General features: G+C 36.3%; 1 protein-coding gene across 9 annotated transcripts in view; it reads right to left on the bottom strand.

Annotated features, from left to right (window-relative positions):
* Positions 1-15,569, bottom strand: part of LOC120777372 (sensory neuron membrane protein 2) — a 65,266-nt gene that overhangs the window by 41,581 nt on the left and 8,116 nt on the right. For all 9 annotated transcript variants that reach the window (XM_040108658.1, XM_040108656.1, XM_040108659.1 and 6 more), the window contains one exon: positions 62-219. In XM_040108658.1, the coding sequence (XP_039964592.1) occupies positions 62-219 (158 nt within the window). The remainder of the gene's footprint in view (positions 1-61; positions 220-15,569) is intronic.

Here is a 15,569-nt window from a genome sequence, read left to right as displayed (position 1 = left end):
AAGTAATATTTCCAGTTACAAATAGTGAGAATTTTTAGGTAAACACTAAGTCACCACATACCTGTATACATAGGGTCCGATCTCTTCCACAATTGGTATGGCGCCTTGTTGTATCTTATGCGCGTTGGTCACGTTGAAAATATACACTTTGAAGGTCAACGGCTGCGGGAGTTGAACGAATCGCTTGTATTGTTCAGAGCCATCAGCAATAATTACGCTCTGTGAAAGAGAAATGCAAGAGTGTGGTGAGAAGTCGTTTAATTAATTTCTTTTTGTTCATATTGATCGACTATAAATTAATATGTTGTCAATGCAATTAATAAAATAAGTTCAAGAGATCTGTGAGATAAGCTTAACGAGCGCTCCGTTCGATGTAATTATCCAGTGATATATGGTCACGGCATATCGATGGCAATAAAATGCGTATGGAAGTAAAGTCTAAAAAACATTAGTGCGGAACTTTTAATGTAAGAGACAATCTTTATAAGTTAAATGAGGCTAAAGTTATTTGGGTTGCTAGTTTAGATGTTTTGTTCATGAGTGCAGGCCACGCGCTCTAAAGACCTTACTTTCTGACTCCTGTAAACTTTGCTATTACATTCAATTTGGAAACTTGCTTTAGCAGCTTATCTACGAAACCGTCACACGGGATAATTCTCTGAAAGTAAAACGGTGAGAATGCCGCTTAAGTGACGCCACCTAAAAACCATAACATCTCTGCGCGAAATATTTTTCATGAGACTGAAGGGGAGTTCCTGGACATTTCTGGAGCGTTCAATAACGTCTCTACGGAATCTGATCTGAATAGTATCAATAGGTGTTGATCCTGCTATACAACGCTGGATCAGAAGCCTTCTGATCTCTATACGGATAAAGCAGAATGGAACGACGCTAAAATGGCCAAGTAAGTATGTGGAGGTATTCCGTAAGGTGGAGCTCTATCTCCGCTTCTCTGGGCATAAACTGCTAAGGAATTTGGAAGGCAAAGCCCCTAATATAGTGGCATATGCCGACGACATTGCCACCTTAATGGTCTACAGACCATTAGCAGTTTTATGAGCACCACTCTCAATACAGTCTAGAATTGGGCATAGCAAGCGGGTCTGGGGTTGAACCCGAAGAAAATAGATCTGCTTCTTTTCACAAGAAAGCACAAAATTTCTCTTGGACAGCAAACTGCTGTGGAAGCACAATGTGTAAGAAAGAGTGACAAAAGCTAGCAATGCTTTATAAGCGTTTTGGCAGATGCTCGGCACAACCTGGGGTCTCTCTCCCACTTTCATGCACTGGTGCTACACATGTACTATTGTAAGACTAATTTTTCTCTATGGTGCAGTAGTATGGTGGACAGGTATACGGAAATCCACCCACCGGAAGCCAATGGAAATGGTTCAGATGCTCGCTGCGCTGTGCATAACGGGATCTTTAAGAACAACTCCAGTAGCGGCTCTAGAACTGGTACAGGTACGTAAGCAGTCAAGCAGCAATTAAAGCAGTAACTTCGTATCGCATATCAGCAAGAAGTATGTTGGGAAGCAGGGCAGCAATGGAAAGGGTCGCCAGAAGCAAGCAACTTCCCTTTCAAAGGGTACCACGCTCAAAGGCATCAATGGAAATGAAATAGTGGACGAGATTGCCAAGAATAGTGTACATTTTGGCTAACATTCAAAAAATGATCTATACGACGATCTCGACAGAAACATGGTAAAGAAAATGGAATTAGCTACCTGGGTGCAAAACTGCAAAAGTCATGTGGAAAACGGGAGATCGGAAGTACCCAAATTCCTATTGGTACTCGAGAGAAGAGACTGTAGGAACACGATGTTTCGCAGTGGCAATCTGAGGTCCCCACGGTATGACACTCTGGGGAAGGTGTCAATAGTAAGGTCGCAGAGTCAGTTAAAATTGGCGTAAAGCGCAGGCATCTTAAAGGACTCTTCATGGACCTAGCAACTGAACTCCATTTGATATCGCAAAGTACCGAAACTGGTCTATGCGTGGCTTATTGGCCCACCAGTTTGACCTAACATAAAGGGGAGTACTAGGTGCTTTTCTTCGAATGTTCTTCATTTTAGGAAAACATACATCGTTATAACCATTCAGATCGTGCATCGATTGCCAGTAATAAAAACAGAGATGAATTGGAAAACGTTTTACATCTGAAAATTAATTGTGGCTTGCCCTAGAATAACAAAGAGTTATTATCATTTAGGACTATATGCGAAAGACTGAGGTAAATGCTTTTACTGCAACTCATTTTAAGAACAGCCTTAATAACTCTTTTCGTTCATATATACCCACAAATGACGTGAACGTATAAGCATTCTTAATGTGCTCACGTAAACAATAAATAATGTAATTTGATTGCGATTTTGGCGCGATTCTAATAAAAAATATGATATCGTCAGGCATTCTGAGTTTATTGTTATGAGGGTAATTTGCATTCTTTGTACTCCAATTATATAGTTGAAACATAAAAAAATGGGTCAAGTGACCGAAAGATTAACTGAAAGTGTTCCATTATAAAATTGTCGCAAAACTGTCAACTTTGTGCTGTCAACGTTCATTTAGCTTGTTTATTCAAAGCGACACAAATATTTTTCAAATATGTTAATTAAAATTTTTTCGAAGCCTTTAACCCCGGCGCTTCAAACTTAGGTTCAGCGTATTATGCAAATGATTGCAAGCGTTAAATTAAAGTCTTAATTAGAAGCTCTTTATTGCCACACTTATTACAGCGGGGCGAGAGTATTAATCCTGGTCAATCGAAAACGAAATTTTAAAAAGGGTATAAACATGGTCGCCTTACAATTATCGACATCACCATCCGAATAGTTATAGTCATTTTCAGTCTCAGAAATAACATAAACAGTAATGAATAGATATGCCGTCCTTGAAAATCAGAGTTCTCTAACCACACTTTACGAAAATAGGACTGTCTCTGCTTTCACAATGTACCCCTTTTTGAGATTTTTGAAAGAAAAATTCAGGAATGGAAATATTCTGTGTATTTATAAGGCTAATTTCGCATAAAATTGAATTTTAAGAATTAAGAATAACACTTCTGAAGGCACTTAAAGTGATCGCTGATACTTGGGTGATCCAAGCAGAGGTACGATTTTAAATAACCTTTTTTGACGGAACATACGTGAGTCGAGTCAAGCTGTCATGTTATATTTGCTCATTATTGATTGACATTTTATCATGAAAATATTGAACAACTTTTAAAAATCATTCAACTTTATTACGAAAATTTACGTTCTAAAAAGAATGTTGACTTATGGTCAATATAATCAGCTTACTGATCGTACTATTCGCAACACAATCACTGATCTAGAGACCCAGCATTCATTATTGGATAATATTCGACCGAATAGACCACGTTCAGCACGCAGTGAACTAATTATAGCAGCCGTAGCTAAGAGTGTACACGAAGACCATAGAGAGCCGACTCGGCGCCGTTCGCATCAACTCGGACTCACGCACATAGGAGCATTTTCCTTCAAAAACCGGACAAAAGTGAGAATTACAAACTACAGCTATGCTACTCAAAATTGATATTTTTTAGTACCTAAGTAACCGTACTACAATAAACCAATTAAATTATTGACCTTCAGCCCACTAATTGTTATAGATATTTGGCCTCAACCAGTATATAGATATTTCCAGTAAGAACTACTACGATTGCGACAAGATGAATCTCGCTAAGAGCAAGTATGATCAATGGATTTCCAGGATTTTGCTCTAGGCCAGAAAGATTTCACAGTCGAAAAGGAACTAGTTGTTGACCAACGCAAGACGACAAAGGAGATCCACCCCGTTCCCAATCCGATGTAGTCGAGACAAAGGAGTCCTTTATTGCGGGCTAATCACCTTTACGGTTTACAGTCATTCCGCTGCGACCAGGGACTCAAAGGAACCTGATAATGAACAAACTTTATGCTGCCATGCATGCACTCTAGCTTATTTTGGATCCACAATGAGCGAGCTCACTAGCTTTGCTTTTCTGTTTTCGAAATGAATGCTCGCATCCCAGAAAGAGGTTATGTTTCAGAGCAATTCATTCACTGCTATTTTAATGGCAGCCATCTACGCTTGAAAAACGCCAGTGTAATGCGGTAGCCTGAAGCTACATGTGCCAAAAGAAGACCGCTTCTCCACCTTGTTCTAAGCTTCGACCCATTCGTGAAAAAGCCTACTCTGCCTTACCTCCAGTGAAGTCGTATTAAATCCAAATATCCCTCACCGGTATGTGAGCAGAGACAATGCCACCAGGAGTAGACTCGGTCTAATGGTGAACTAAGTTTTCAAGAATGCAGTTGAAGAAGTAGATAATTTCCAAATATCCTTCTTTGGAATATTTCTTGTATCCAACGTTTTTGAACTTTGTTTGCAAAACATCAGCTGGCTATATCCACAAGTGTTACGTGTAAAATGGCATTGAGTGCCATTGTTGGAGTTGATCATAGTACGCCGTTGGCCACAGGTACTTCACCTTGTCAGACAGCAGGTGAGAAGAGAGGGACCTCAGTTTTGACGGTTCGACAGTTTCTGTTCAACCAATTGAACATCACGTTACGTTGAACATCACATACCTGTACGTACCACAAAATTCTACATGCAAACAAACACGAAATTTATATTCTTGTGATATAAGTATCAAATAGATCCATTTGCCCAACATTTAGTACCCTCTGATAACTGCACATACTTCAATTTTTTTGCGTACTTGACTTTAATAAGAAATAACCAAACTTCATCCTTAAGAACATTTTTATTCTTTAAAGTCTAGGCATACGCTATTTTCAAGAATAGGTTTTCTTTTAACCAACTCAATATGTCAAACCAAATATGTGATGTTCTTGAAAAACTTGCCAACTTCAGGTATTTCAAACTGGTAATCAATAGCATGAGACCTCGAAGAATATATGGCTCTGCTTTTTATAGACTAATGGTGTAAATTGATCTTCACACAACTTTAGCATCTAAACTTATATATTGTAATAGACTCAACGAAAATTTGTGAATGACGTTGTCGTTCTTCGCATGAATTATGCATTTTACCTTCTAAATGGCCTTAGTCAAGAATGCGCTTTAATTTATGCGCGACTTTATGTGGCAATTCGAACACGCCGTGCATGGAAAATACCAAATGGCAATATATTGTCCTCACGATCCAATCAAGTGTGACTAAAAAATAAAATTCCAAAAAAATGTCACTCGGTGGCCAAAACCAAAAATAGTCACCTCGACTTCAAATCAGTTCTTCTAGGACACAAAGAATGCATTGACAGTCAAAATCGTCGAAATACGAAAAAAATAGCAGCACGAAAAGTTTCAAGTGTTTTGTTTTTGTACGCCATAAGTAGCAACAAAAATGCATTCTCAATGCTCGTAATTAAAATTCTGTTCGCGTTGGGCGATACAAATTGGGGCCACGGCAGCCGATTCGAAGGAGAAGCATGTAGAAGAAGCAACAACAAAGCGGCTATAGTTGGTATAATAGCAACAAAAACAAGAATAATATGTCCATTAAAATGACAACTTGGCTAATTTACATTTAGCTGGAACAGCCTAAATTTTGTTCTGTTGTCATATTTTGGCGATCGTTGCTTGTTGTGTGCCTCTTCTTCTTCTTCCCCCCGTTGAATGACAAAAATGTTATTTAGTGTTAAGCCATTTTAGCTGTTCGCATGCAAAACAAGCATGAATATTAATAATTTAATGGCCGAAAAGGCAATTAAATTTTACAATTTGGCATTTTTGAATGAAATATTTATGCGGTCGCTGTGTTTGGCCAGGCTTTGGATGTGTACTCGTACATGTATTCTTAGGTATTTTTATCGTACATTCTAGTTTTTCAAAAGAACAGCATTGAATAAAGGAATACGTTTGCTTAATGCATGGGTACAATTATATGTCACAGGTATTAGGTAAAATTGAAAAGCTCCCGACCCGACGAAAGTTATTGCATCGGTGAGATAATGTCTAAATGGTTAGTTAATGCCGGTCAATCGTAACATTGTTTAACTCGTATTTGATTTGAGAAATGTATTTTAAATTTTTGGTTCCATTTTTAGATTCTAGCTGACTAAATCTCGGTGCGCTTGAATTAGATCTGCTCGTTTAAGGGAATTTACATATATTTATTTGTAGAAATTCGATTTTATTATTCAAAATAATTACTGTCTAACCAGATGCTTCAATTATAGTGATATTTACTACATCTTTCGATGTCATTTTTATAGTAAAAGATATATTTGCTTTGAAATATGCTTTAGCCTATAAAGAACCTTCTTCTTCTCTTCTCTAGAAAGTATTATACCTAGTAAAAAGAAATTAAATATTTTTCCAATTGGTCGCTCTCCCGTATCTCCCGTTCTATAAATGTTAGGGTTTCTCCATATCACGTTATAAAGATAAGATTTAGTACTAAATACTTTTGACTCGTTATTGTTTTTGCAGACGTCAAAGATGAACACCAGCAAAGAGAAAACTCTCCATATTTTTTATTTTTTTTTATAAAATCGAAACTAACTCAAAGCTACATGGAACAGTATTTACGGTCCTCATTCCACAACAGTCAATCGTACGCAATTTTAACCACTTTTCCATAGCGCAGGGGAAATATATTGTATAAAAGACCGTTTGGAATCATTTCAACAAGGCCGTACACAATGGTGTGCCACACGAGAAAAACAACCTCATCTTACAAATTTCTTCTTTCGAAAGGTTACTGGTGATGAAAAGTATGTCACTTATGACAATGTTAAGGGAAACCCGTCGTTGTTTAATCGCTGTAAGCCAGCACAAAAGTTGGCCCAATTTGACTCGAGGGTCATGAAGGTTTTGTTGCTATGCGCTTGGAAGCATTGGCATAAAATAATCTACCATGAGCTGCTCCTCTACGGCCAAACTCTTGAGGCGGACTGTCTAAAGGAAACAATCGTTCAGAAACAGCATCTTTGACCAATTAAGGAAGAACTGTATTCCAACAGGACAACGCCAGACAACACACATAAATAAGCATTCGCTAGAAGCTCCAGAAACTTGGTTGTGAAGTTTATAAGAATCTATCTTACGGTCCAAAACTGGCACTAATTGATTTCTATCTGTTTCTATCGATGACCATAATTTATGTGGAGAAAAATTTTCCTAAAGAGAGGCTGGTGAAATTTAATTCTTACAATTTTTCACCAAAAAGAACGCCGGTTTCTATGATAGTGACACTTTGAAATTACCGTTAAAATAGCAACAAGTTTTCAAACAATTTCGATCTAAATCGCATCATTCTAAGAATAAACACAATGTTCAACTTAATGCAAAAATAATGGACTAGACCTAGGGTCAAGCAGAGGAACAAAGCCAGTAAAAAAAATAAAATTAAAATAATGATAAAAATAGAAAAAATAGGAAAAAAACAATAAAATATTTCAATAATTGTTCTTTCGGCCTTATATTCTTCAAATATTCGGAGACTGAACTCTTGTAAAAAGTAGTTGAATAACTGCTGTATTCCAGTCTGGAATAACGTTAATTCTGTGGTAGGAAGAAATGAATAAATACACGCGTCCTTAAAATCATAAGGCTTGCGGATTATATGGTGCGTTTGGTAATGTCTTTTATGTATTTCTGTCATCCAAATAAAAACCTGCCAAAAAGATTATAGATGTCCGATCAGAGCAAATTTTTTCGAAGATTTATGAGTTGCTGAGCACAATAATCCATGCTAATTTACTTAAAAATTCTTAGGGAGAAAAGATGTGTGCAAAATTTTAGATCGATACCGCAAAAACTGTGAAACTATCTCGCGTATATACAGAAAAACTGATATAAAAATCGATCAGGGAAAAAATATCGATTTACGTCTCCATACTTTTTTCACATCAGATTTTTATGTACGTTTTTTTTTTAAATTTATGCGAAAATATTTAATAACTTTAGTTACAATTATGGTTTCACTGAAGCTAAAATTATGAATGCGGCGACATGCTCATGTTCTTTCACTGTGTTTGTTACACAAACTTTGTGATGAGTTTTGTTTATGTTGGTAGAATCTCATTAAAAATATGTAATGATTTTGTTTCAATTACATCCAGTGACATCTACATACATAATGGAACAGTAGGGGTAGAAAAAATCACTATACAAAAAGTGTAGGCTAAGCATAAATCACTCACTCCAGGTTATAAAAATGTCAAAAATTATCCTATAGTGAATTTAGATGATATTCTTTTACCACCATTGTTTATGAAGCATCTTCTTCTTCTTAATTGGCGTAGACACCGCTTACGCGATTATAGCCGAGTTAACAGCGCGCCATTCGTTTCTTCTTTTCGCTACGTGGCGCCAATTGGATATTCCAAGCGTAGCCAGGTCCTTCTCCACCTGGTCCTTCCAACGTAGTGGAGGTCTTCCTCTTCCTCTGCTTCCCCCGGCGGGTACAGCGTCGAATACTTTCAGAGCTGGAGTGTTTCCGTCCATTCGGACAACATGACCTAGCCAGCGTAGCCGCTGTCTTTTAATTCGCTGAACTATGTCAATGTCATATATCTCGTACAGCTCATCGATCCATCGAATGCGATATTCGCCGTGGCCAACGCGCAAAGGACCATAAATCTTTCGCAGAACTTTTCTCTCGAAAACTCGCAACGTCGACTCATCAGTTGTTGACATCGTCCAAGCCTCTGCACCATATAGCGGGACGGGAATTATGAGTGACTTATAGAGTTTGGTTTTTGTTTGTCGAGAGAGGACTTTGCTTCTCAATTTTTCCGTAGAGACATTATTCCATCAGTGTAAATCGAAATTTCCAGAAACGTTCGAACCATCGTCTCCGTAAACTTCACAAATTTCATTGGTGGCTTGCGTGGCATTCTTCCCTTTTTTATACAAAAATTTCAAAATATAGCGAGTTTCTTCATTATTTTCACTAATTTTTGAACAGCTGTAACTTTTTTTCAATTTCCTTGAATTTAATTTTTTATACCCTTAACAGGGTACATATATTAAGTTTGTCACGAAGTTTGTAACACCCAGAAGGAAGCGTCGGAGACCCTATAAACTGTATATATAAATGATCAGTATGTTGAGCTGAGTCGATTTAGCCATGTCCGTCTCTCTGTCTGTCTGTCCGTCTGTCTGTATATATACGAACTAGTCCCTCAGTTTTCAAGATATTGTTTTGTGATTTTGCAAACGTCATTTTCTCTTCAAGAAGCTGCTCATTTGGCGGAACTGGCGATATCGGACCACTATAACATATTGCTGTCATACAAACTGAATGATCGGAATCAAATGCTTGCATGGAAAACTTTCACATTTGACAAGATATATTCACGAAATTTGGTATAGATTATTATCTAAGGCAACAATGTAATCTCCGAAAAAATTGTTCAGATCGGATTACTATGGCATATAGCTTCCATAGAAACCGAACGATCGGAATCAAGGGCTTCCATGGAAACTTTCACATTTGACAAGATATATTCACCAAATTTCGTATAGATTATTTTCTAAGGCAACAATGTAATTTTCGAAGAAATTGTTCAGATCGGTTAACTATGGCATATAGCTGCCATACAAACTGAATGATCGGAATCAAGTGCTTGCATGGGAAACTTCCTCATTTGACGTGGTATCTTCACGAAATTTGGCATGGATTACTGCTTAAGGTAACAATATAATATCCGAAAAAATTGTTCAGATCGGTTGACTATAGCGTATAGCTGCCATACAAACTGAACACATAGTTACTAACATAAATGCACCTGTGAAGGGTATTTAGCTTCGGTGCAACCGAAGTTAACGTTTTTTCTTGTTTTGGTTAATAATTGTGTGCCTTTACTTTATTTTTACCTGACAATATCAATACAAAATAACGATATGTACATATATATGTAGTATATAAGAAGGTAAAATGCTTTGAACTTATATCATGTACTTCATTTCAAGTCCAAGTTCAGTTCGACATTGTGTATTTCACTCAGGTTTTGACCAAATGGTAGCTACCAGCTCACTATCTAACAAAAATCGAAATGTGGTGCAATTTCAACCGAAACTGCATACAAAATAGGTACCGCTATGCTCGTAAGAAAACTAATAACAACAAATAAACCTTTGCCGTCTTTGAGTATGACGAATGTGTGCATACCTTACGTTAATGAAAACAAACAAGCTCAGTAGAAATAATAAGCAAATATTATTATATTTGAACAGTGATGTATGCAGGGGCTAAATCTTAGAGAAATTAAAAAAGTTTGTATGCAATACTCAAGCGCCCCTTAGATAACAACCCACTCGTAGTGAGGTGCGCTTGTGCCAACAGGTTCATAGTGCAGCTTTGTAGTGCAATTTGCCACGTAAATTAGGCAATTATTATTTTTTTTTTTTGTTTTTATTAAACAAGCTTTGCCGCAATGCTTATTTCTTTATTGCAAACACTTTAAAGAGCGTGAAAAAACAGCATGCCTATGAATTTCGTATTTAGCGTAAAAGCAAATGACTCAAGCAACAAACAGGCGAATCTCTCGCCATTGTAATTGACAGTTAAGGAGGTCAAAGGTGACACTTTCTCAAAAAAAGTTAATAAGTCAAACAATTCTCTTAAAGTGAAAATTACAGAAATATTTTAGAAATTTATTCAAAATACTGTAAATATGTACATATATATGTATAAACAAGGCATATATTGTATATGTATGAATAAATTGAAAATTTTGGGTCTTCAATTTTCTTCAAAATGTGGTAGAATAAGATCATCTTAGTATTTAAAATACAAGAGTAAAGGCTTTCATTTAGTATAAGGTCTGATTTCTCTTGCTCATGGAGATTAGTATAACGTATTAGAAAGGATATACTCGCAGTATATTTATTAATATGTAGAAAATAAAAAAAAACGTTAATTTCGGCTGTAAAGAAACCATAATACTCTCAACAAATAAGTTTTCGGTCAGTTTGAAAGCTGTATGCTATGGCCATGTGATCTTATCAATGTATGCGGAGATCGTACCGTTGGTCTATAGAATAATTCAAGCCAAAATTTCGTGAAGATATCTCGTGAAATAAAAAAATGTTTTCCAAGGACATGATATCGTCGATTCCAACAAATCAGAAATTTCCTTTAGAGTGAGCAAAGTTCTAGGTCGATATCTTAAAAATTAAGAGACTAGTTCGCTTAAATAGATATGTTTAACATGTCTCATGATAAGCCAGATCGGCTGAAATCATTAAGCTAATAATTTACATCAAAATTTTATAAGATCTTCATTTTTGCTTTCTGGATGTTACAAACTTCGTAACGAACTTAATTTACCTTGTTCAGGGTATAATATACTTATCGTCGTAAAAAAATATTGTAATGAAATACATCACCTCATGTGAGATCATTGCTAGGAATAAACTGAACATAACAGGTGATTGAATGTACTTTTATCAATGGCCTTTTTTGACAGATCACGCGGGAGTCGTGTCACACTGTCATGCTATTTTTAATTAGAATTATTTGCATTTCATCACGGAAAGACTTACGGCTGAACAACGTTTACAAATCGTTCGGCTTTATTACGAAAGAATGTGTCTCGCGAACTTCGCTCAACTTATGGTCACCATAATCGGCCTACTAAGCGTACAATAACCCATCTTGAGACCCAGCATTCATTATTGAATAATATTCGACCGAATAGACCACATCCAGCACGTAGTGAAGAAAATATAGCAGCAACGTACATAAAGACCGTGCAGAGTCGATTCGGCGCCGTTCGCAGAAACTCGGACTGACGTATGCAACGACATGGATTTTATGTCGAGATCTTAAATTGAAAGCGTACAAGTACAGCTGCAGGAACTAAAGCCGCTCGACCTTCTCAAGCTCTATGAGCTCTGGAAAAGTTCTAAGAATATCCAACGTTTTGAGCAAAATTTAGTTCAGCGACGAGGCCCATTTCTGGTTCAATGGATATGTAAATAAGCAAAATTGCCGTATTTAGGACGAAGAGCTGCCATTTCATGCAGAAAAAACAACGGTGTGGTGTGGTTTGTGAGTCGATAAAATCATCGGTCCGTATTTCTTCAAAAAATGATACCGATGAGAACGTCACCGTCAATGGCGACCATGGGGCCGGGCAATTGGTCAACATTATCTTGTGATATCACACCGTTAGATATTTTCACGTCATTCGTGTCGTTCGCCAATTACCAGTCGAAATGCTCGAACGAGTAATCGATAATTAAATTCGATGGATGGACCCTCTGAGACGTAATCCCGGCCAACATTTGAAAGAGATAATCATCAAAAAATAAATGCAAAAAAATGATTAGTAAAGGTAGTGAACCTTGAAGTGTATCACCTTTTATAAGCACTAGTGAAAGAATTAACTGTTTTCAAAAGTTTCTTGCTCAACTTTATGTATAAAGTGTGTTTCAACATGTTTCATGAAATTATCTCAATTTTTAATGGATACTTCTGAAGCTACATATTAACATATATATTTCGGTAAATTTGTCTTAACATATTCGGAAAGCTTCCTTAAAAAGATAATGGAGATGGCTTAAGATCCAAGAAACTGAAAAGTTCAGGGAATTGTGAATCGAATCTCGTTTTACAATTCTCTGAACTTTTCAGTTAAGTTTAGTTAAAACTAGAAGAAAAAGGATGATCCGAAGCTAAAATACCTTTCTTAGAAGCATTACAAATCTTGTTTTTGATTTTGATCTTTTGACTTATATGATAACTCTGTGCTATAGTGGTACGATGTAAACAATTTCTTCGGTTATTTCAGCAATGCCTTTTATAATAATATATGCCAAATTTCATCAAATAAAAAAAGCTTTCTATATAAGCAATTTATTACGATTGTTAAATTTGTATGTCTTTCCGATAAATGAGCAACTTTTGAATGAGAAAACGACGATTGCAAAATTCAGATCGATATCTTAAAAACTGAGCGACTAGTTCGCATATATATACAGATAGGCCAACGAACGCACAGACAAAGGGACATAACTAGATCGACACCTCTCGTCGTGCTGATGATTTATATATACACTTTATAGAGTCTCTTTTAGATGAAACAAGCATTTCGCATTTTTTTGAATACATCTCGACAATTTTCATAGATTTTATAATACATACCATCTATAAAATTCTACAAAGCCTTAGTTAAAAAGCCGAATATCTCCAGAGGTATTAATGATAGCGATTTTGACCTCGAACCTTTTTTACAGCAAATAAAATTTCCAACAAATTTGTCATGTACATTTTTTCAATAGCTCCTGTCATTTACGAGATATATAAAAAAAAAATGCGAAATTCTTGGAAAAATCGGGTTTAGAGCCCCGTACTACCTCGCCGGTGTGAGTTACGACTTTGTTGCACTGGGCACTTTTGTAGAGTGAACAATTCTGAGAAATATGCGTCTAAAGTCAACGCAATGCCATAAAATACCTCTGATATGTAGGAATTTAAAGATAAAAACTCATGGTTGTAGTGTATTTTCTATGGAAAATTTTTACAGGCCTTGGTCCAGTTCTTAATGCTAATATTAAGGGCTAAAATTTTCAGGGAATATTTTTAGGGTATTTCCAAGGAAATTTCGTAACGGGATTGAAAAAAATTAATAGTTAAAAAAAAACACTCTATTATACAAACAACAGTATTCTTAATACAATTTTTTTTATCTACTTAAGTTATAATAAGCCACCTAATCAAAATTCATAATTCGCCAAGGTGCGCATGCGTGTCGCGTGCGTCTCTTTCAATGGCTTTTCTTCACACTTGGCGTTAGAGCACGAAGCAGAACTCATTAAAATACAAATATTGCTGTAGGTTAGTGCTGCTGATTATTCATAACACCAACGAGTGGTAATTGTTGTTGTTGCAGCCATTTTTCATTTCAAGATTTTTAGCACGTTTCGGTAGCGACGCAAAGCACACATTAACACATAAAAGGCAAATGTGCCAACAACAATTATCAGCGCGGCTAAAACAGCGGCGTGGTAACTTTAGCAACACGTTGCTGGGAACATGTGTTGCGCAACATCCACGCGCTTTCATGCTTTGTGGTTGGGCTTTTAGACTGCTGTTGGCTGCTTTGAATTGTGGCGTGCGGCTTTTTGTTTTATTTTCGATTGTTATAGCGCTTGAAATTGGCTTTTCTTCTGTCGTGAAGAGTGACGTTTCTTACACACACACACACAGACACACACATACACATATATACATAAAAAAGTGTGCACTCCAACGCATGGTGAGTTTTGGGGCCATTGTCAATGCGTTTATTTGTTTTTTTTTTTGTATTTTATATTTGGTTCGCATTTTTCGCGTATTTTGTTTTGATTAAATTTTGCTAATCATTTATTTTGCCATTTCCATTGTGGTTATAGTCTTTTGATGTCTGTCACTGTTGTTGCCCTTGAATTGTCTGCAATTAGATTTGCGGCATTGTTGTTATTGTGTCGCATTATTCGCCACAGTCACCGCTCAATTACGGCAGAAAATTAGCGCCGCCATTCCCTATTACCCTTCCACAATTTTTTTTTATTCTCTTTAAAGATTTGCCTGCCTTTTTATTGTCGCTTTAATTGTATGTTTTTCCATTGACATCAGATTTTGCGAAGTTTTAGTGATTTTCGGCCGACGAGTGTAACGTAATTGTTGCCGCTAGGCATAGTTGTTGTGCTCTTCGTATCGCTAAAATCTCCAAAAGCGTCGTCTGGTGGTCATAAAACATTGCTTTTTGTTGCTTTTTTCACTTGATTTGATTTTGGCCGAGTGAGGCCATCGTAAAGAAGATTGTATAGAAGTTAAAAGCAATTTCGTCCAATTTTTATATTTTTTGTTAAAAAATGTTTTTTTTTTTTGTATTTGTAGTGCCAAATTTTGTTTTGTGTTTGCTTGTTAATGGTGTTTTGATGTCCGGTAAATGAATGTCTGCTTTAATAGATAAACACTTTTACTTTTTTTATTAGTTCTGAACTAATTAGGCTGACCTAACTCACAAACATTTGGCGAAATCGTTGAACTTTGGATTGCACTTGCTGTTGAAAAGATTTGTTGTTGATTCACTTTGAGAATTTGGACTTACAAAGTCTTCAAGGCATTGGAAAAATAAATAAAGATGATATTAATGAAAACGATTTTGAAACGAACACATAATTCAAATGTATTCACTAAGCGTGTAGTTTTCGTCATAGTTAGAAGAGGGATCAGATCCAATTCTTCGAGCGATTGATCATAGAAAGTAGTAGGTGTCCCTTTCTTCAGTAGTCTTTAATGTAAATACTCAGTTACTTGCAAGGACTTTCAAAAAAATTAACATTACTGCGAATTACCTGAGCTTTTTTTAGAACTCCATTGGAATGAGTCTAGAAAAATATGGAGAAATAATATTTTCTGGTCATATGATGATCACAAATAACCAATGCAGTATGAGATGTCGCATCATCGTACTTCTTTATTCAATAAATTCAGACATAGTAAAAGTCGAAGAATTCGCTTATTGAGCCTCACAAAACGACGCGTATCTAAAATACTTATACTTATAAGTTCAGCAAATTGTCGACGCAATTTA

The sequence above is a fragment of the Bactrocera tryoni genome, chromosome 5 (assembly GCF_016617805.1).
Source record: "Bactrocera tryoni isolate S06 chromosome 5, CSIRO_BtryS06_freeze2, whole genome shotgun sequence".
In the NCBI taxonomy this organism is placed as follows: Eukaryota; Metazoa; Arthropoda; class Insecta; order Diptera; family Tephritidae; genus Bactrocera; species Bactrocera tryoni.
Note: the sequence above shows the minus strand (reverse complement) of the source record. Positions and strands in the feature narration are given on the sequence as shown.